The 21,680-nt window shown below is 36.6% G+C and overlaps 2 protein-coding genes and 1 pseudogene across 8 annotated transcripts; 1 reads left to right on the forward strand and 2 right to left on the reverse strand.

The window, feature by feature from the left end:
- Nucleotides 1-154: 154 nt before the first annotated feature.
- On the reverse strand, nt 155-4,068 carry LOC122045718 (annotated as a pseudogene).
- A 2,912-nt stretch (nt 4,069-6,980) lies between these two features.
- LOC122045732 lies at nt 6,981-8,414 on the reverse strand. Of its 2 annotated transcripts, XR_006130092.1 has the most exons (3): nt 8,148-8,414; nt 7,560-8,037; nt 6,981-7,091 (listed from the first exon to the last, which is right to left on the reverse strand). XR_006130092.1 is itself a non-coding variant. In XM_042606082.1 (2 exons), the coding sequence occupies exons 1-2, from the start codon at nt 8,359-8,361 to the stop codon at nt 7,616-7,618; spliced, it is 636 nt and encodes a 211-aa protein (XP_042462016.1). In that variant the 5' UTR covers nt 8,362-8,414; the 3' UTR covers nt 6,981-7,615. The 2 variants fall into 2 exon arrangements, 1 of the variants encoding a protein (XP_042462016.1); XM_042606082.1 differs by having other exon boundaries at nt 6,981-8,037.
- A 1,623-nt stretch (nt 8,415-10,037) lies between these two features.
- LOC122045742 lies at nt 10,038-13,957 on the forward strand. 6 transcript variants are annotated; one of them, XM_042606109.1, is made up of 3 exons: nt 10,038-11,025; nt 11,105-11,356; nt 13,632-13,957. In XM_042606109.1, the coding sequence occupies exons 2-3, from the start codon at nt 11,219-11,221 to the stop codon at nt 13,782-13,784; spliced, it is 291 nt and encodes a 96-aa protein (XP_042462043.1). In that variant the 5' UTR covers nt 10,038-11,025; nt 11,105-11,218; the 3' UTR covers nt 13,785-13,957. The 6 variants fall into 6 exon arrangements, with proteins under 6 accessions (XP_042462043.1, XP_042462051.1, XP_042462031.1 ...); XM_042606117.1 differs by having other exon boundaries at nt 10,040-11,039; nt 11,133-11,356; XM_042606097.1 differs by having other exon boundaries at nt 10,303-11,025; nt 11,119-11,356.
- Nucleotides 13,958-21,680: the final 7,723 nt, after the last annotated feature.

Raw genomic sequence — 21,680 nt, forward strand, 5'->3', positions numbered from 1 at the left:
CGTGAAAAACATAAATCAAACGTATTTTTCATTTTCTCATAAAATGAAAATAGAAAACAATGTGGAATACGCAAACCAGCCCCCTTAAATATTTATCAAATCATAAAGAGAAAAATACTTTAAAATTTATATAAAAAAACTATTATATGATCATATGTGACGAGGCATTCATGCTACTTTCATAAATAGAATGAACCAACTTGGCCTCTTGTTCCATTGGCAGGCAACCTGCATTGGTGTGAATTATGATAACTTAGTCAAGAGAATTTGGATTGGAATGCTTTTTTTCTCATCGTAGTCAGCTGTGGTGGAACTCAGAAATTGGACAGCATTTGGCATGTGATCGTAGGAAGTTGTAGGTGCATCTGCATCAAGGAAGAGACATACTATGGCACAGTCATCAATTCTGGAAGTCGGGTATTTGACCCTCCAGGCCTTCACAGCTCACTCAACAAGGAAATGAGCTACAAATGAGCTCACTCAACAAGGAAATGCCCAATGTGCTCAAACCATAATCCTTTAGAACAAAATCCCCCAGTTCTCTGGCCATTGCCAAGCCTGGCATGTCCTTGTGCGGTAGCCAAACTCGAGTCACATCAGCCTCCTCCCTTAAAGCAAAAACTCTGCCCCTACACTTTCTTATTCTTTCTGCTTCACCTGTCAAAGAAACACATGATATAATATTTGAAGAGTAATTATTATGTTACATTTAGGAAAATTGAAGAAGAAACAATAGTGAATATCTAAAAGAAAGTAAATTAAAGTCTCTAATTTAAAGGACCAAATGTATGCAGTTTCAAAAGTAGTGGAAGAAGAAACCCAAGTATTATTTTCATGATTCAAAAGCAAATATATTTTCTAGACTCATCTTTATCACAACTCCAGAAAATCTAGACTTGGCGCTGAGCCTAGATAAATAAGGTAAAAAAGGTCAAACTGACAGTGAAGATGTCCTGAGAAGTTCAACAGTGCACATAAACATCAACAGCCTAAATAGTTGCGTGTCCTGATGTTTATAGGGGCAGCTTGGGCAACTATCAAGAAGTCTCAGAAGAAGGATATGAGTGTTAATTATACTTTAAGGAAAACATAAAAATGGAACCATTTGGTTTTGAACAACATGAGATACATTTAAAATTTAAGTTAAAGTTAGAAGATTGTAAACTACAAACAAATAACTATTTCATTCCATTCAGCAGGATCCACAGTTGATATCCATGTAAGTGTTTTGTATATAAAGAGTTGGAAAGATTAGAAGGGATAGGACCAGCAAATGATCTGTGAAAAGACTGACCAAACATGGAAACTAGAAATCAAGAGGGAGGTAGCATCACAGGATGATTTTCATGACAATCAAAAGATCTAACAACTGACTATTCATGCCACCATGCAGAAAGGTTAGGAATATTTGTAAAACTGTTTACTTTGTAAATAAAATTCATGTGTTTACTTGCTCGCAAATGGTAAAATACAATCACTATGCAACTTGTATATGCCTTTCATGACATCCAAAAACAAAACCTATATTTCATATGTACCTAAATTCATTAAGTAAAAAGGTACCTGGAAGATTTGGTTTAAGGTCCCTTGTCAACTGAACCACAGTCAATGAGTTATTTTGACCCGGAATTCCAAGCACTGCTCTTGAGTCTCCAACATTTGCAATAACAAATTCATCACCCTGCAAAGAAGATAAACAACAAATAATATCAGCCAATCCAGTTAGCTACTTATCATGGTTTCTTAAACCAATCTTAATTACATCCCATATGCGTTTGTTTCGTAAAAACAAGGACATGCCATGATACTCTGGTAAGGTTGCTCTTTAGCAACTAACATGAAAACAATACAACCCTTTTTAGTGATACTATGTATATCGGCCAATACTAGACCCTTTAGTGATAGGAAAGTAATACACTCATTTATTTTAAATATGTTATCAAAGGAAAATAAAAATTGTAAGATGCTAGTGTGTAAAGCTAAACCTGCTTAATCAAAGCAACTGCAATTGCCCCACTATAGGAGCAATCAATATCATTATGCTGTCTCAGTTCTCTATCCATCATTCTGAAAGCCTTTAACAATGGAACTTTTGCTGTCCTAAGCATCTGGGAGCACTCGCCATTCTTTTCAAGATCTATAGAATCCTTAAGCTCTTCTCAAAGGGATAAACTTGAACTTGCTTCTAAATTGATGTTTCCAGAATTATTTATAGATCCTGCCAAACTGGAAGTCAGCTTTAAGGGGAGTATATCTCTTACTCTCTTAGCCACCATATGGCCATATGGACCATGGCCATCAAATACTCCACAAATTATGGTGTCATTCATTGAGCCAAAATTCTGAGAATGGTAAACAGAGTTCTATTCAATAATTCATACAATTGACAGTATAATCCATAATACATCAAGAGTGACAAAATTAATTCAAATGCAAAATACGCGCAACTAATAAATTTAGAGAGACTGATGCAAAATTGCAAAGAATTTCCAACTCAAAGAGGGAGTGGGAGTGAGAGGGTTGTGCATGTGAGAAAAATTTAGTGTAAAAAATGATCATAGGCATTGATTTACTAGATGTGAGATGTGAGAGGGTATGGATTCCAAATACATGCAATCAACATGTCAAAGCTTAGCAAACAAGATAGAGATGCAGATAAGGAGACAGTGCAATAGAACATTACTATGTGTATATGGTACACAACCAACTAGATTCAAGGATGTGAGAACAAAGAGGTATAGATTTAATGGTTCAACAAGATTGCCTACCCCTAGAGTCCCCACAAAGAGAATTCTATTAATCAGGAGACAAGATATAGTGCTAGAGACTGAGACTGAACCAAATTTACTTTAGCTAGTGCCTAGTATATCCATTCAGGTTCGCACAATGATTGATACAATCATGACACATCAACAGCTAATTGGTCCAGCATTTTCAGGGCTAATCAAGTAGGATGAATTCCAAAACTAGTTGGCAAGTCAGAACAATTTGGACTACCTGAAATTGTTAACCTTTTTATTTTAATGAATCTAGTGTAATGTTTCATTTCTTGGCAAATCAATATACAAAATTTCAATCTTGTAGCAAATCTAGCTAAATTTTTTAACAAATTATGTCTAAATTATTTGATCTTTGTGGACATGGCATGGTGAGTTATCAAAAGTGTCATACAACAGAGGAATGTGGAATGCCAAGTGATTGAAACTCTGTAGAAACAAGGGAAAAAAGCATCTACGTGTAAAGGTCGAAGAACCTCTCAAATAGTCCTTAAATGTCGCAATCAAGTATCAAGAATGAGGAACAATCGTAGGTGAACAAAGATGAGATTTTTAGGAATTCGAACCTCCCAAACGATCATGGCGTCCTGATTGATTCCCTTCCTCCCTTGCTGGGTGAAAAGAGAAGCGACCTCGCAGGTCCCGTTCAAGAACATTCTCCCGGGGATGCCATGAAGCTGCTCCTCCCGCCTGGAGGAACCTCGCTTCCTCCTGGGCCCTTTCGGGGGCTTCTTCTCCGTCGACGACGAAACGACAGAGGAGCAACTGCTCTGCTCATCCAACGACAGGAAGGAGGCCAACCGGAGCGCCCTGACGAAGCCCAGTAAGCACTCCAGGTCAGCCGCGCAGCCAAATCCGCCACCTTCAGTCCTCGTTGATGAATCCGAGGAGGCTTCCCCCAACCCACCGCTTTGCTCACACCCAAGCGAATCCGTCCTAGAGTGAATCACAAACATTGGGCTCAATCCATCCAATGCGAGAAGAATCACACATGAACAAAGTGCCAAAAAAAAAAAGGTCTTTCTCTTCCTAATTGCAAGGGGGGAGGAATCCAATGGATTGAGGGAGAAGGAAGGAACGAAGGATAGAGCAAATCTAGTGGAAAAGCACGCGGAAAAGGAAGGAATTCGCAAAAATCGAATTCGACAACGAGTTGAATGCCAAGGGAAAAAAAAACCATGTTTTAAATTGAACGTTGGTTTCCTCCGACCAAAGAAAACTACACGAGAAGAAGAAAAAGGAGCGGAAAAAAGCGAATCGGTCTCCATCTCCTTTTGTTAAAGCCAAGGAAGGAAAAAGATTGGAAGAAACCAAAACTCTCCATTCCCGGCGTCCTTTGCCTTTTTTTTCTTTTTTTTCCCTTTACTTTTTCCTTAACATTTTGAGCGGTTGATTAATTAAAGAATTTTTTCTATTCCTCGCTTAGAGCGATCTTCTTTTAATAATAGTATTATACCCATTGTTAATGTTTTTTTAAAACAACTAATTACAACTTAAATGCAAGTCTGTACATCATCTGAAATCATATGTTCAAATGTCTTTAAAATACAACAAAAAAAAAAAAAAAAAAAAAAAATTACATGGTCACTCTTAATCAAATAAGTTAAACACCATTTTCTTACTCAGATAAATTTCCCCACCTTTGACTTCCTCCATTGTGGCATAAAAGTGAATACGCTCTTCTTCAGTATTCCGGTCAATCTGTCTCAGACCAACACGGAGGAGGTAAATCATCTTTGCCAAGATTCGAACCTCATACCTCATTATAGTAACACCTCATGCGCTAGCCACTAGACTTATCCGAGGGGACAAAAAAAAACTGTATGGATAAATTTTTTATAGTGACCAACAACACCGCCGAAACGACCCCTTATCAGAAACCTCCGAAGGGATTTTTGGGTGAACGTTACCACTTAATTGATAAGAGCCTGTGTAAGGGGTGCTCGAACCTGACACCTCAATCAAAGGATACAACGTCATAACCAGAGCACCCCTGATTCGGTTACCTTTGACTTCCTCCATGCGATCATGAGTCGTGACCAGCGAATCTCCTTGAGACGATTTAGTGGTTAGCACATGAAATATTATCATCATGAGGTCTGGGGTTCGAATTTCAGTATGATCGAGGTAAATACCTCCCTTATGAGTCGCCTATGATTACTTTCTCCGTATTGATTTTGGGACAGATTGGTGAGGACGTTGAGATCTTTTACCATGAGTCGTGACCAGCTACTGATAATTAAATTATATTTTATTATATGATTACCTGATAATAAAATAATTAAGAGGAATTTGATTAGAAATCAAATCCTCCGTCTCAAGATTCTTGTATCCTCTATCTACTCTTCGATCGAACAGTCATGATATTCTCATGATATGCACTATATCTTTGAGATATCATCTAGTTCGTCTTATCGATGAAAGGATATATAAGAATATGAAAATTTTAAGACACATGATCTGATCTCATTTGCCTATGGTTTCTCCAATGCTATGCTGTTGTTGCTCATTATCTGTCATTAATTTGTTACCGATTTTCTAAAAAAAAATAAAATATAATAATAATAATAATAATAAAATCTTATTTTAACTGTAAAAAAATCTTTATGGAGTAGTCCTCACATCTCTTGCATGTTTTTTTTTTTTAAAAAAAAAATCTTGTTCCATCTCCACTCAAACAATTCACCTGTTCAACTCTAGGACAATTGGGGAAGCTTTGCTCCTAACGTCTGCCTCAAGCCAACTACAGAGTTTGAATATTGTGGAAAACTCCCACTACTTTAACAGCATCCCGATCTCTCTATAAGAACGTTTCAATTTATTTTGGTTTGACAACGATCTCTTGAAGCAATTCCAACCCGGATGAGAAGGTTACCAATTTCACCTTCTTTAATCTTTCTATATTCATTGGAGCCCCTCTAGGCATGATAACCAACACTTTGACTTTATTCGATAGGGGTATAAAAAATAAATTCGGTCTATCAATCAGATCTAAGTCAATTCAAAAAAATTAAGTTCATATTAGGAATTTTTAGATTCAAGCCGAATTTGGGTCGGGAGTTTTAGGTTTACTTAATTTTAAGTCGGATTAGGATCATATTAATTTTTTTTAGAATTAAATTAAATTTTATTTTAAAAATTAAAATATTTTTTTGTATGTAAATAATATAATATAGTTTAACAATGATAAAATATTTGGATAAAAATTAAAAATTATAGAAAGATAATAAAAATAAATAAATTTATAATCGATTTATTCAATCCATCCGAATTAACACAGCATTTGATATCCTTGGCTTTATCAGCCTTGAATTGAAAGTATCTTTTGACTAAGAGCCAAAGTAGCGGTCTAGACTTAAATGGGACTATGTTAGTTGGGCACTCATAAATTCACTTTGCAATTTTATTTATAAATTAATAATTAAATATTATTTAATAAAGAATATCAAATTTAATATTATTAATTATTTTCAAATAGTAAATTATTATTAAACTTTAAAATTTAAAAACTTAAGTTTAATTAATAAATAAATTTTGTTTTTCTCAATTGTTTTTAAATATTTGGTTTTAAAATTATTTTTCTTAGCTTTCAATTTAAGATTATTAGATACTTCAATTGATATATTAGTCTGTAAGCTCATAAGTCATATCGACCAGAAATAGTTTTCAATAGTAAGTTTTTCTTACACAGAAAAATAACAGTTTTCTGTTTTTATTTTTCTCTCTTTTCTCAGCAATTTTCACAATTTGTTTTAAAGTTAACAATATTTTTTTTGAAATATTTTTTTTTTAATTTTTAACCTTCTCTTTCAGGAAATTCAAAATAAGTAAGAAAATTAAAAAAATCATAAAGAAAACTCACTATTATCGAGATAAACTTAATTATAAAATACTTTTTTTTAGTATGTTAAAGACAAATTTACAGTATAATAATTACATATACTATTTACACTTTAAAACACATTCTCAGAGTTGAAACTATAATAAAGATATAAAAGTACAAAAAAAATATAGTGGTAAAATAAAAATAAAATAAAATAAAATAATTATTTTTAAAAAGAGAAATTAAACAATACCTTTTTTATTTTTGGTCTTGTTTTTTCCTTCATTTTTTTTTGCTAACTAAGCACCAGTAAATTGTATGTTCATTTTTGGAACTCTACTATTGTAGAAAATCTTAAAAGAATTGTTTTTTTTTAAAAAAAAATTTGAGTCGGACGTCAAAATTTTCCTCTCTATATTGTATGATGTTCGAATCCGGCGTCAAAATCCCAGAACGAACGAAGATTCCCTTCCCAATCAGATGATGCAAACCTGCGAAAGCAAATCAAAGAGAGTATCAGTCTTCAATTAATCAAGGCAACTTAATTATCATAAATAAATTCAAAAAGGCAATTGCTTGCTTTCATCTTTCAAAAGAAAATTTGCAATCCTAGTAACGACGAAGTCAATAAACGGAGGTAACGTCTCAAATTATTAAAGAAAACAGAATTAACGGAAAGCGACAGACACGTAGACGGAACCCTAACACACAAAACGAACCGAACAAAAAAAAGAAGAAAGAACAGATCAAGCTCACAAGAGGGCATACGAGATTAATCGAGGTTAATTGGATACGATAGGCAACAGACGAAGTTAATTGATCGAAGAAGTTTGGTTTCTAGTGGGATTTTTGTGTGTTTTCTTTTAGAATTGTATTGTATTGAAGGCATACGAGATTACTACATAGATGATTGACCCTCGAGCTACAAGCAAATCTGTTTGTTCGGTCCATTTCTTTACCTCAACTTCTTTTACAACCAACACCAGCCATGGCAGTGGTGTCGATGAGGGTAGAATCACGGCCAGTGGTTCCCGTGGTGCACCAGGTGGTTGGACGACCTGGTGGCCACAGGATGGCCATGCAGGTGGTGGTGGCCGTGGTAGCGAACATCCAGGGCGGCGCCGGCCTTCTCAACCCGGCCAGTGAGCCTCGCAGGGGCCGAGGTCTGGCGTGCGAAGGGCTGGGCGGTCGCGATCGGACGGGTAGGGCTCACGCCCTGGCCGCTACTACTCTTGCTGCTAGGCTTGGCCGCAGCGGCTGGGAACAAGAAGACCCGGACCTTGTCGCGGCCCGCGCCATCGTACTCCGCCACCACGTTGGCCAGATCCTCGTCGGACTTGACGGAGACGAGAGCGTCCAGATCCAACGTCGGGAGCTGGCATCGAACGCCCATCGCGCCGCCCGATCCACACATCTCTCTCAACTTCTCCTGCAGTTCTGTTCACCAAATCAAATCAACACCTACCGATCTCACATCTCTGACGGAGCCTAATCTCATAGATGGGGAAAGAAGAAAGAGAGAGAGAGAGAGAAAAACGAGGGATCACCTGAGAAGGGGAGCGATCGTTGGACAGAGAGCACGCGAGTGTCGCCGCCGATGTAACGGAGCTTGCCGTCGGGGTATCGTGGGAGGATCTTGCCGCCATAGCTGCAGAGGAACTTGATGGGCTGGGAGACGGCGGAGGAGGGTCTGGAGGTGTCGTCGATGGAGCCGCTAGAAGTGTAAGAGGAGGAGGAGGAGGAAGAGGGAGTGCTCACCATCGGCCCTGAAGGAGAGGAGGCCGCTTCCTTCAAGCCTAGAATTGGGAATCCGAGGGCCACGATTTATAGGCGGAACAGGAAGACATACCCACGACACGCAATGGTATTGGTGACGGGTGACAGCTATACTTCTTCTCTCTTGCGCGATTTATTTATTTATTTATTTTTTATTTTATTTTATTTTGATTCAAGTTGGGTTGATAATTTTTTTTTTAAACCAAAATATTTTTTATTTTTAAGAATTAAGTTTTTATTAAAATTTTCAAATCACAAATCCAATGAGTATTATTAGTTGATTCATTGGAATAGATATGGAAGAGGAGTCCATCCGATCCATATCGCCTACTATGATTAAAGAGTATAAGTTTGGCAAGGCCACATGAGTCCACATTGTGGAAGCATCAATCAGTATATATCTAAATAAAAAAAATCATTTCATTTTATTTTTTTAAAAATATCATCAAAATGTATCTTAATTTTTAAAAAGTTTCATATTTATTTTTCTTACAAAAACTTCAATAAAAAATGATATCATATGTTTATCACATGAGATGTCTATTGAAAAGACATTTGAAACTTAAAAATAGGATGGAGGAGCTTTTCCTCTTCTTTTGTTTATTCCACCGATAGATCTTTTCCACTAGCCAAAGATCAACTCGAGCCCTTTCGTTTTCCCGGTTTCTTTACAAAAATGAAAAGGCCTCTATTTTTAATAAAAATATCTCATTATTTCACAGTTATATAATTTTGAAATAAAGATTTTTTTTTTAAAAAAAATACCATGTAACTCTGTTTTAATAATTTTAGAAAAAGGCGCTCTTTTAATTTTTAAGAAAATAATAAGAGAAAATAATTTCTTCAGTATTTTTCTCTAAAAGCATTTGTAATAGGATATTAAATGGATATTATAACATTCATTTAACAATGTCCATTTACAATAGAGAGAATGAGACGTTTTTGAACGCCCCTCTCTTTTTTTTTAATTTTTTTTAAACGGTAAAAATATTATTTTTAAAAGTAATATTAATAATAGTAAAAATAATTTAAATATTTTAAAATATATTTATTTAATATGATATAATTTTAAGATAATTGAGTAGATCCAACTCAAAAATAATGAATGTTAATGTTAAAAATAACATGTATAAAAGAGATGTTGCTATAATAAGTACGCAACAGTAGATTTATGTTTTTTTTACGAGATGATGAGTATTATAAGAGCATCCACAATGGGAACTCTTTCAGAGCTCCCTTTACACGAAGAAGCGGCTTCCTGGTTATGGAGCCGCTTCTTCATGTTTTTTATTTTTTTTATATATTATTTTTTTAATAATTATAAAAATATAAAAAGTGTGTATAAAAAATTATTTTTTTAATTATCAATGTTTTTTCATATTAGCAATTTATAAATTTAAATTTTATAAAAATTTAATGGTGTATAATATAAAATATGGAGGAGAAATGAGAATTATATAATGAAAAGTATGGGATCTGTGAAGGAGTTGTTGAAAGATTTTTTTAATAGTGAAAAGAGATATGAGATTTTAACTTTTGATGTGGTATAGATGTGACAACTAAGAAACTTTCAATATGTTCTAACTACCGTGGATGCCTTAATCATAATACATTTAAGACCAAAATCCAACTTGGAACTTGGAAAGCCAATGATGTGTGAGAATAAACCCTATGAATGTTCAAACTCGGTAATATCCTACTCCCCAAAGCAAAGTATATTAGTATATTACTTTACAAGTCAGAAGTTTCTCGTAAAATATATACCAACAAGAATGAAGGAATTAAAAAAAACACTTGCTGTCCAGAACTGAGAATCTTTTGCCACTTCTTCCCCCTCCTCCTTCACGACAGAGACGGTCTTCAAAGTTATCTCTTATTGTTAGTACCCAACAAAAAGACGCGGTGTCCGCTTCTTGGCTGGACCTCGCCACCTCTCTTTCGCCTCCTGAAAAATCAGTCTCCATAATTTTTATTTTTGCCGTCCTTTGATTTTATTGGGGCGGAGAGCGGATCCTCTATCTTCTTATCCTCATCCTCTCTCACTCATGAGCGTACTGGGAATAATAATCCTCGGCACCCGTCCAAACAGACCGCACTGAAGCCATGAGTAGTGGCGTCTGCTTGGTCCTGCTCCACGTGTTGCGCCTCTGCCTACGTAAAATGAATGGAAGAGGCTGATGTGGGCAGTTTCCGTATTTCCCATTTCATTTTGCAGGTTTTTATTTTATTTTATTTTTTGGAGTGGGTTTGTGTCGGCCAAGCAGTTTGAAAATAAATCGTTTTCGAAAGAACTGGCGTAGTTGTTTAGTGGAATTCAAATTAACGTTCGGCGATGATGGTGATGGGAGTGGACCTGGATCTGTTTGATCATCGTTAAATCCGCTCAATCGCCGGCGTCTCGTCGCCTTCCTCCTCCTCGTTTCGCTTCCTTGCCTGATTTTGTTGGAGCTTGGGTTCGCCGTGACGGTTGGAGAAGCTGCTGCTTGTAGATGTCACGCCGATCGATGCTGATCGAGGCGGCGGATAGCCGAAACCTGAGTGCTGAGACAGAAGTCGGCGACGGAGGAGGAGGAGGAGGCGAACCCGCTACGGAGAAGGTACCGATGGCCGCTGCAGGTGTCGACCGCCGATGATGAAAAGGGGACGCCGGTGAGGATGATGTGGTAATTTTCCGAAAAAAAAAATGAAAAGGGGGTGGGGGCGTCTTTTGATTATTTTTAATAACTAGGGCATTAAAATAAGGCTGTGGCTTCCGGTGCACGCAATCACCACTTCAGGAATATTTTGGCCAGCGGACCTTCCTGCATCGCATCGCATCTTCGTCGCTGTCATTTCAAGAAGGATGCTTCAGTTCCCTGCGTTTATGCGGCAAATGACGTCGCCTCCACTCATCCCCACTTCCACTCTGTTCCCCGTCGCTGCCCACGCCCAGAACGATGTCGAAGCCCTCGCGATCTTGGAAGGCGAGCTCGAAGATAAGGTACTCCTTCCTATTTATGCTTCCTCCGATCGGATCCCACTTCCTTTCCCTTCGTTATTGAATCTAATGTTTCTGTTTTCTAGTTTAATGATCAAATATTCTGATAGCATTTCATGCTGATTCGCAATTGATGATTATGGCTAACTTTGATCCCGGTAATGTGAACATTTGTCATTCGGAGTGGTGCGATGATCAGCTCGAGGATAAACCTTTTGATTTCTTAGGGTTTTTTAATGTGACAGCGGAAAATTCTTGTGAATATTGTAGCTTTAAAAATTAGAATGCGGTGGTTTATATTTTTCTTTAAAAAATAGAAATGGAAACTAGGCAAACAGTATTATTTTCGTCAATCATAGTTATCTATCATGCCCAACTTATCACCTAGATAAAACTGTAAAATGAGTTGCATTAAATGTGGCTTTGTTAAAACGTCGATAATTTGTTTTCTGGAAGAAGGATTGATGATATTAGTGGACATAACATCATTCAGATGAAATGATAACCGACCTTAATTTGTTTATACGTTCATGAAATGGATATTCATTAGTTCAGGAATTGTAAAATCAAGATAATGAAGTAGAGTTATGATAATGATCTGCTTTCTTCCCCTCTCCCACCAAACATAGAGGATAAACAGGGGAAAGAAAATGTTTCTGCTCTCTTTTCATTTCTTTTCCCATTATTTCCTTTCCTTTCCTTTCTGCTCCCTAACAAACACGAAAACACAGCATAAGTCTCATCTAGTCCTAAGAGAATTTTCACTATGAAGAATTTTTTCTACTAGAGTTTAAGAATCATGTCACCTATAATTGGATTGTCAGAATTTTCATTTCATTCTACTTAAGTGATCAGGGATCCTAGATAGAGAAAACATTCTCCAGATTGAAGATTCCGAAACCTGTTTGGAGACTCAAGAATCATTCTTGTCATAAAATAGAGGAGATAGAAATCACAATGCAACAAATATGAAATTCCACACCAATGAAATACCAAGCAGAAAAGTAAAACTTTTTCATGGAATCAGTTGAATCCAATCAATTCTGTCTAATTTCTAGCTGAATTACTTGACTGAGATGCATGAGTTGAGCATACATTCAAATAAGGATTCACTGATCCAGATTGGAATAAGAAATGACTTTGATATAGATCAAGCAGCAGTCCGCTAACTATGATTGAGATGACAAAAAAGATCAATTACTTGGAATTCTTGAGCCCACTGATTGTGTTTCTAGGACTGGTCTGGTTGGTTCAACTGGTAAGTGCATAACAATTCAGTCCAATTTGGATGTAGATCAGGAAAAAAAAACTGGTTAAGTTAAATGTAAACCAAAACATTTGTCATATATTGTGTTGGTGTTGTAGTTAGGGTCATATTTATTGAATTAGTAGGTCTGCTTGAAACACCATAGCAAGTTGTTTTACCTAATTTATTTTAATGTTAAATATTTAGTATTTGTTGATAAAGAATATAAATCATAATGTATGATTGTCCTACCCAACCAGTTCAACCACTTTACCCAATAGAACACTTCCATCTTCTAGCCACACCTTTGTTTAGTGGAAATTATCTTTGTACTTGATGATCTACTTATCCAGCAAATGAAAGTTCTTGAAGTTGATTGGTTGAATTAAAAGGATACTAGTTCATGTATATATCACTGTTTATATTTCTCTGTTCCTTTTTCTCATAAATGAGAACATGGAAATTGTACAAATAAAAGGAAGTTTCACCTTTTCCCTTTTCTCAGTTGATTTGGTAGTCTTTGATGTATTTCAGTGAAAATTCTGTTAAACATTGTATCAGAATTTTTCTTGTACTACAGAGTTCAGAAGCAACTGCTCTGTTCTTTTCTTCCTCATTGTTCATAACTTGGTAGTTGTATAAAAAGAAGCTTGGCTCAAGATTTGGATGTAATAAGCTATCATCATATCGATCATAATAATTCATCAGGTATAAGATTTATGGGTGGACTGCATAATAATTAGATTATGGAAATACACTTTACTAAGTTTGTGTTATTAGGTCAGCTATATGGATCTTATGTTTGTCTCTATGCATGATAATGCAACTAGTAGTATCATATCATTGCAATCGTTTTTTGTAGAGTTCCACATCTCTATTCTATTTTATTTAGGTGCTTTACAGGTTTGTACTTGTTTCGATGACTACCCAATCATCTGAAATAATGGGGACAGGAAATAATGGTGAAAAAACCTTGATTTGTCTTTCCATGATTTATCAATTTGGTTGACTCTGGATTTTTCTCTCTTGCAGTTGAGTGAAATTAGGAAGGGAAACAGTAATCAGACGGTGATTGGTAAAAAGGTTGTTGATAGCAAGGAGGAACTGGAAGCTGGTGCAGAAGATGAAGAAGTGGATAACGTTGGCGATTCTGAAGGCGATGAGTTTGAGCAGGAAACTGGTTGATACACTCCCCGTACCTTCAATTTTTCAGGCAACGTATAACTCATCGAATTGTCTCCATGATATTCGAATTGACTAACTGTTTTACTGAAAGTTTTTTCCTAGCCATTATTTTGCCTAGCATGAAAATATTAAACGTTTGTTGTCCGTTGTACTATGGTAAGCTTTATTTTTCCTAGCTTGTATCAAAATATTAACGATGAAATTTGCCAAGGGGACAGTTACCGTTTTAAGGAACTCTCCCTTGTTTACCCCGATAGAAATATCGCAGTGATGAAGGGCGAGCAGCAACAATCTTGAGGATAGTTGTGTGGATGAGGTGAAGACAAGAACCTTTTGATTTTTTTACTTTCTTCTCTTTTTTGCACTCATCAAATCTACTCCTCTCCCAAATTAGTGCAAATGATATAATATGACAAGTTTCTAATAACATAGCTGATAGCTGGTTACTCCAATATATGGTTAACATTTAACATTTGCTCCAATAAGATTTAGCACTCTACTTGGTAGATGATCTCTCAATATCACTTTTTTGAACCTTTTCCCATCTATCATATCTTCTCATGGGATGCATCGAATGCAGCATTCTTCCCTTTGCTTATAACATCTTCTCCATTGTTTGTACTTCGTACCCTTTGCGCCACTCAGCCTTTTCTTTTTTTTCCCCTCACCCTCTCTTTGAACAAACTAGAATTATTATGATCGAGACCTCTTGCGTTTTTAGGAAACTGTCGAAGAGAATATATTATCTATGTAATAAATTGTAGTATATTATACACGCAGGCACAAAGGACATGCATGTAGGATTGTTTAATTCCATTCCGTTTGCCTATTGATGTAGAAGCCAATCCTACAACACAGCCTACGAGAGACAAGTCCATGTGACAAATCCTTGGTTTCCAAACCCTGCCCAACACAACAAGGAAGCAAAATTAATGCACCCAACTGGTCACAGCATCCATACATGTTCAGCAGAGCAAAACGGAGCAGAGCATGAATAATGCAAGTCCATCTGCTGCAGAACCCAACTCACACGCACTTGCTCTTCCTAATCCTTCTTCCCCACTTAAATACCGTTCTACATATACCCACTTAAAAGAACATCTCTTGAGACCAGCAGGGAACAATCTCTGGTCGCCACCAGTGTAATCATTCTAAATCATAGTCATGCACTAGCAGAACTGTCGCACACCCTTCTCTCTCTCTCGGCATGGCATGGGAACCGAGAGAATTCTCTCTCTGCCTTCTTTTCTGAGAGGAACAGTAATATCAATTAACTCGATCGCTCATTAAGCCTAGTTTCCACACACAACCAAGCCCCATCAATCAAACGCCAACTACTCTTCCCCTTTGAGACATTTTAATCTCGGAAATAGACGTCGTGTAATTACTCTGATGGTGAGAGCTCTTAGCTGGCCTGCATTATATACAAGCACATACATATTCATTCCTCATCGTATTAATATGTACACTGTATATAACAATTATATATATACAACGCATGACCGGGCGAGGAGACATAACCTTGTGACCTAAGCCGAAAGGTCAAACCTAAACCTATTGCAAGGGAGAATTGCAGAATAGCTATTACAGAAGCGTGCATGGTTGCATGCATGCAAGGGTCTCTTCGCTTGTTATATATAATGAGTTGGGAGTTTGGATGTTTTCGCTTGTTTTACATGGAATTGATGAGAAGGGAAAGGACTGGCCGGCCTTCGTTGGGAAACGTAATCTCAGTATCACGCCTTTGTCCCATGCAAAACGCGGTACCGCATGCTCACTCCCTCACACACAAACGTCGATTTATCATTTTTATATATATATAATTTTTATTGGTCAACTGTTTTAATTATAATTAATTAATTGATGATATGAATTAATTACTGGAACTCTACCGGTCTAATCCGGCGGTTTTCAGTAGCAGCATGCAAGAAGTCTACGTTTTCCTTGTGGATTATTAACTATTAGAGCCGTTAAGTGGGAATCAATTCCCTAATTATTTATCATTAATTTCGCGAGTGGGTCCTCCACTCCGATCCCAATTCAATTCCCCTCTATAAATACCCAACGAACCTCCGCTGCTGCCGCCCACCCTCCTTTTGTCTTATTTACTCCGCGGAGGAGGAAGACTGCGACGTCGACGGCGATATGGAAGACGGCAACGGCGGTCATCCTCATCAACGGACAGCCGCCGCCAGCAGCAAGCGAGCGACTGCCGGGAGCAAGGATGTCACGCGCTACCGCGGCGTCCGCCGTCGCCCGTGGGGGCGCTACGCTGCGGAGATCCGCGACCCGCAGTCGAAGGAGCGCCGCTGGCTCGGCACCTTCGACACGGCGGAGCAGGCCGCCTGCGCCTACGACGTCGCCGCCCGCGCCATGCGCGGCCTCAAGGCCCGCACCAACTTCCACTACCCTCCGATGTCCTCCCCCGTCGCCGCCCAGCCTCCCTCCGCCGCCGCCGTCCTCCACTCCTCCGATTGGCCGTGGCCCAACGCTCCGCATCACCACCACCATCCCCTTTTTCTTCGCGGTCTCGCGAACCATTCGATCCCTAATTTTAACGCCTGCCCTTCTTGCTCCCTCCCCGCCTCTCTCCCAAACCCTAATTTTCTCCCCCATTCCGCCAATCCGTTCGACGCCCCTCCCGCTCCGAGTTGGACCGCCACCACTTCTTCTTCATCATCAACCGCCGCCGCCGCTACCGAACTCCTCGCCGACGAAGGCGACTTCTTCCGCACGGAGCCGGCCGACTCCGGCCTCCTCCAGGAGATCGTCAACGGCTTCCGGCAACAGAGCAAGCAGATCGAAAAAACCGTACCGGATCATTCCCTCGACCGCAAGAAGATTTATCAGGCGCAGATGCCTATCAATACAGAGCGAGAGGACCAAACCTCCGCTCTCAATTACACTCCAGGCGCGGTCGGTAATTCTTCCAGCTGGTGCGACGCCGACAACTTTCCGATGATCCCTCAGGGGCTTCTTGAGGACATCATCCAGTACCCGGACTTCTTCGAGGTCTTGTCCACCAACTTGCACCAAGCTTAAAATCGTTTTTTTTTTCCCTAAGCGTGCATGTCTAGTTCGAATGATTAATTTAGTTAGAGATGGAAGAAGAAGAAGAAGAACTGATACGCATGTTCTGGACGTGCAATTTCTTGTAGCTGCATCTGTGATTTCTACGTACGTAGTTTCGAAATGGAAGTTATGCATCATGCACGCACGGTGAAGCTTACCTTCATGATCTGTTTAATCTGTGCGCATGGAATATACGCATGAGCCATTGGTTTCTGTCGAGTGCTGCTGCTGCAGCAGGGCACGTAGAATATACATTTGAGTTGACAACGATGAACATGGTTGCTTGTCAAATCTCAAGGTCAATATGCCGCATCAGTTGCACAGTTTTCTAAGATGGTTTTGGCCGAACGGAGGCCAACATCCATATCTCCAATGTCACCCTCAATCACATTCCTGTCGCAGGAGAGAAAAGCATCGAGAGAGAGAGAGAGGGGGATTAGCAATATCACACTCATAGATGTAATTGGTGCCAAATGATTAATTACGCATAATTTTCCATCGATTTAATTAGAATCATGGGATGTAATTGGTGCCGAATGATTAATTACACGTAACTTTTAGGGGGTTGTATTTAATAAAGCAGCTGTCATTTCAGGTTGCAGTTACAGAATTCGAGAAGAACATGCAGCGATGCGAAGGTACGGCGACATTAATTGGTGATTAGTACAGAATGGTTTTATTTCGGCATTTGGATGTTTTTAGTGGTTATTTAAAGCGAAGGCAGAGTTTGTCTGACCTCCTTTCATTCTTCAGGTTAGCCTGTTAGGGAATCGTTGAATTAAAAAATACAACTTTATTTTTAAATCTATTATCATTGGGTGGCTTACATTTTTTATTTTAATAAAAAAAATGATTTTAAAATAAAAAATTAGATTGTTATCAAATTTGTATAGGTTATATTAATATCTAGTCCTCATGTATATATATAACTTTTGATGTGGTAAAATAAATTTACCGTCTAGGTTTACTTTGATGATGAGTTGTGATTTTTAGAATACCACTAAGATCATTTTCAATGGGAGATATTTGGAGAAGATATTTTTTTAAATATCCTCCCTCTCAAATATTATTCATTGTGGGGGATATTTGAGAGATGATTGGAAGTCATCGGGCATAATTTGTGCTTTCCTCTTGTGGGACCTATCAAAATGTTGGATTGCCACTGTTTTTTTTTTTTTTTTTAATTTAATTTAATTAAATTGAGAAAATTAAAAAATGAAAAACAAATCAAACGTTCGAAAAAATAAACGTTGGAAAGAAACGTTCATTTTTTCGAACGTTGGAAAGAAACGTTCATTTTTTCGAACGTTGGAAAGAAACGTTCATTTTTTCGAACGTTGGGTAATGTTCAATTTCTCCCTATATATACATCATTTCTTTTATCTATTTTTATCATTTTCGTACCCATTGTCTACCAAAAATTTAGAGAGAGATGGATAAAAATTCTGATAATTATTTTAGAGATTTGTTAAACTCTCCAAATATCGACGAAAATTCTAGTGAAGAAAGTTCTTCAATCCGTCCTAATTTCTTCAATCCTAAATTTCCATTTCCCACTCAACATCCACCAAATTTCCAACCTTTTCTATACTCACCACCATATTACCATAATTTCCAAAGATCTAAATTTTTTGAGTGGCGCCCCTAGATCTCCGTTTTATACATATCCTCCAGAATATTGGCAGAGTAATCAGTAATTCATGCAAGCCCATCTCATGAAATTAATCTGCTTCAATCACCATAGATTCAATCAAATGAATCGAGAAGAGCTAGTATCGATGCAACTGACAGTGATAAAGGTACACCTTATGCAGCCCCCAATTCACAATTTCCTCTATTCTCATCTAAAATAGGGTTCGATGATATTATTCTCAATCAAACACCAGAGATGGGCAACGAATCAGATGAAAATTATAGTAAGCGAACAGTATGGGCAGTAGCAGATGATAAGCTCCTTACAGCGGCCTACACAATTATGAATGAAGATTCAATAGTTGGTAATGCACAAAAGGATGAGTCATTTTGGAAACGAGATGTGTCATACTTCAATACCAATCGAGCTAAGGGAGCTAAAAAGAGAACTACAGAGAAAGCAAAATCACATTGGGCTTCGTTGAAAATGATCGTAAATGGATACAATGGAATCTATAATAAATGGTATAATGATCGACCAAGCGGATGGAGTGACGAGGATTTGATGGTGCGAGCTCATGAAGAATACAATAGTACTTTTAAAACTACTTTCCAATATGAGCATGTGTGGAGAATCTTGAAAGATAGTCTGATGTATACTCCTCAATGCTTAGAGCGACGAGTTACAAAAAAAGCAAGAACATCAGAATTATAAGGTGCACATACTGACTCTTCTAATCCTAACACAACTGCTGAAATAGATGATAGAGAAATCCGATCTTGTCCAATGGGACAGAAGGCAGCAAAGAGGAAATGCAAAGAAAGAGTAGGTCTAATTGATGAATTGAATCAGGCTATGCAACAATCAATTGTACATTTGGAAGAGTATAATAACAATAAAAAAGTACATCAACTCCTCGTAATGGACACAGGATGCATGACAAATGAACAACTTCAAAATCATCTAGCGATATGTGAACAACTGAAGAAAAAATTGAATATGTAGTTAATTTCTATGGTTTATTTTATCCGTCGCATGTTTATTTTATTAATTGTAGTTTATCGTTATGTATTTTATTATTTTAGTATGATTTGTATCCCTATATTTCAATTTTAAATTTATAAAATATTGGTATTTGTATGAACTTAAATTTATATATCTTCTATTATATTTTTTCTTAAAATTAAATGTAAGTTAATTAAATGGTCATGGACCCCATAAATATTTGGTTGGTGAGATATTTGATTGTAGAATTGAAGATATTTGAGAGTGAATATTTGATGGGTGAGACCCATAAATATTTGATTGATGAGATATTTCATTGTGAAAGTTGAGATATTTGAAAAATGATATAGAAGTGGGAGCCACAAATACTTGGGAGAAATATCCCTAGTCATTGTGGATGTTCTAAGGGAAAACTTTTGCTTACATCTGGATACATGCATGTATTTATCATTTTGAAAAAAATATATTTTTGTTTCATTCTCTTTAATTGATGGTTTAGAGTTTTATGATTTTAGGGTTTAGAGAATTTAGTGTGTTCTTAAGCATGTCATGGACAAGCTAATATCATAGGGATTGTTAGGGTTTTGATATTTGAAGGAGAAAGAACACAATTACTCACATTATATTATATGATGTGAGTAAAAATATAACTTTTCCATGGAAATGTGGGTCACTTTGAAATTGAAGTTTGGTAGAACTTCTTTCACCAAACTCAAACAACTTATAATCAAGTTTGATATACATAAAAATAGTAAATCTTGTTGGCCAGAATCTGGCTAGCTAGAAATGAATTGTAATGTATACATGCAATTAATATATAAATATGATATTACTAAAATGTCCTATATAATGACTTATAAAATGTATTCTAGCTGGTCAGATTCTAGCTAGGACTGTAAATGAGCAAAGCGTTCGTGAACAAACTTGGTGTTCGGCTTGGTAAGAGCTTGTTTATGTTCGTTCAATATACATAAGATTAATTAAACAAGCAAACTTGAACAACTCGTTAAGTTAAACAAACAAGCTTGAACACATATATTTTCAGCTCGTTAACGTTCATGAACAATGTTCGTGAACAATGTTCGTGAACAACGTTCGCGAACAATATTCGTGAACAACGTTCGTAAATTATGTTCATGAACAATGTTAGTGAACAACGTTCGTGAACAACGTTAATGAACAATGCTCACGAATTATATTCATTAATAAATCTCTTTTCAATATGCTAAATAAATAATAAAATAAATAAAATAATTTAAATTATCAAATTCAATAATCAATCAAACAACTAAAAATTTCAAACAATCAAACAAACTTGAATTGAGAACTTGATAACATCTAAACGAACCAAAGCTTGAACCAACCTCAAGCCAAACTCGAACAAAGCTTAAGCCAAGCTTGAATTGAGAGTTTGATAATATCTAAATTAATCAAGCTCAAGCCAAGTTTCAAACAAGCTCAAATTCATAAAAAATAAACCAAGCCAAGCTTGAACACTCATTTCAAAAGTTTTGTTCATTTTAAGCTCGACTTTGCTTGACTTAGTTAGTTTATCAAATAAATTTGAACACCTCAAAATTCAACTCGATTCGATTTGGCTAGACTTATTTACCGCTCTAATTCTAATCATTTAGTATTACTAAAAAAAATGTCCTAATTATAATGTGAGACAACATTTAAGAGCATTTGTCGGACATGATTTTGATTGTGTTAAACAGTTTGAATTCTTTCTTACTATCTAAGTAATTAATATGCATGCATGCCAAGTCAACAAGAAGCGAAGAGTACATTATTGTTAAGTTTATTTATTTTTCATTAAAAAAAAATTACTTGAAGGGAAGGACTGATATTGAAATCTATCTAAATACAGTGTGACACACTACAATCAATATCAATTAAATTATCAAATTAATTTAATACCAAATTAATTCAATATAAATATAAATTAATATAAATAAAAATTAATATAATATATATATATATATATTAAAATTATATATATATATATATATATTAATATGTAATAGTAATAAAAAAGTTAATATGTAATACATATAATAAAAAAGGTGAGACGCTTAATGGAAGAAAACACATTTTTTTAAATTATTTATTTATTAATTTATTATGGTATTTCAACCGGCCTTATCCAACACTTAACAAACTTGTCTTGATTAAGAACCAAATGA

This window comes from Zingiber officinale, chromosome 1B (assembly GCF_018446385.1).
Source record: "Zingiber officinale cultivar Zhangliang chromosome 1B, Zo_v1.1, whole genome shotgun sequence".
Lineage (NCBI taxonomy): Eukaryota > Viridiplantae > Streptophyta > Magnoliopsida > Zingiberales > Zingiberaceae > Zingiber > Zingiber officinale.

What these genes read in the sequence shown, in the direction of transcription:
- LOC122045742 (XM_042606097.1), top strand. Translation starts at nt 11,006, where the DNA reads ATGATGAAAAGGGGACGCCG. An exon ending in ATGATGAAAAGGGGACGCCG is followed by an intron (nt 11,026 to 11,118) that starts GTGAGGATGATG and finishes CATTAAAATAAG; the next exon opens with GCTGTGGCTTCCGGTGCACG. An exon ending in AAGGCGAGCTCGAAGATAAG is followed by an intron (nt 11,357 to 13,631) that starts GTACTCCTTCCT and finishes TCTCTCTTGCAG; the next exon opens with TTGAGTGAAATTAGGAAGGG.
- LOC122045732 (XM_042606082.1), bottom strand. Translation starts at nt 8,361, where the DNA reads ATGGTGAGCACTCCCTCTTCCTCCTCCTCCTCCTCTTACACTTCTAGC. An exon ending in ACGATCGCTCCCCTTCTCAG is followed by an intron (nt 8,038 to 8,147) that starts GTGATCCCTCGT and finishes TTTGGTGAACAG; the next exon opens with AACTGCAGGAGAAGTTGAGA.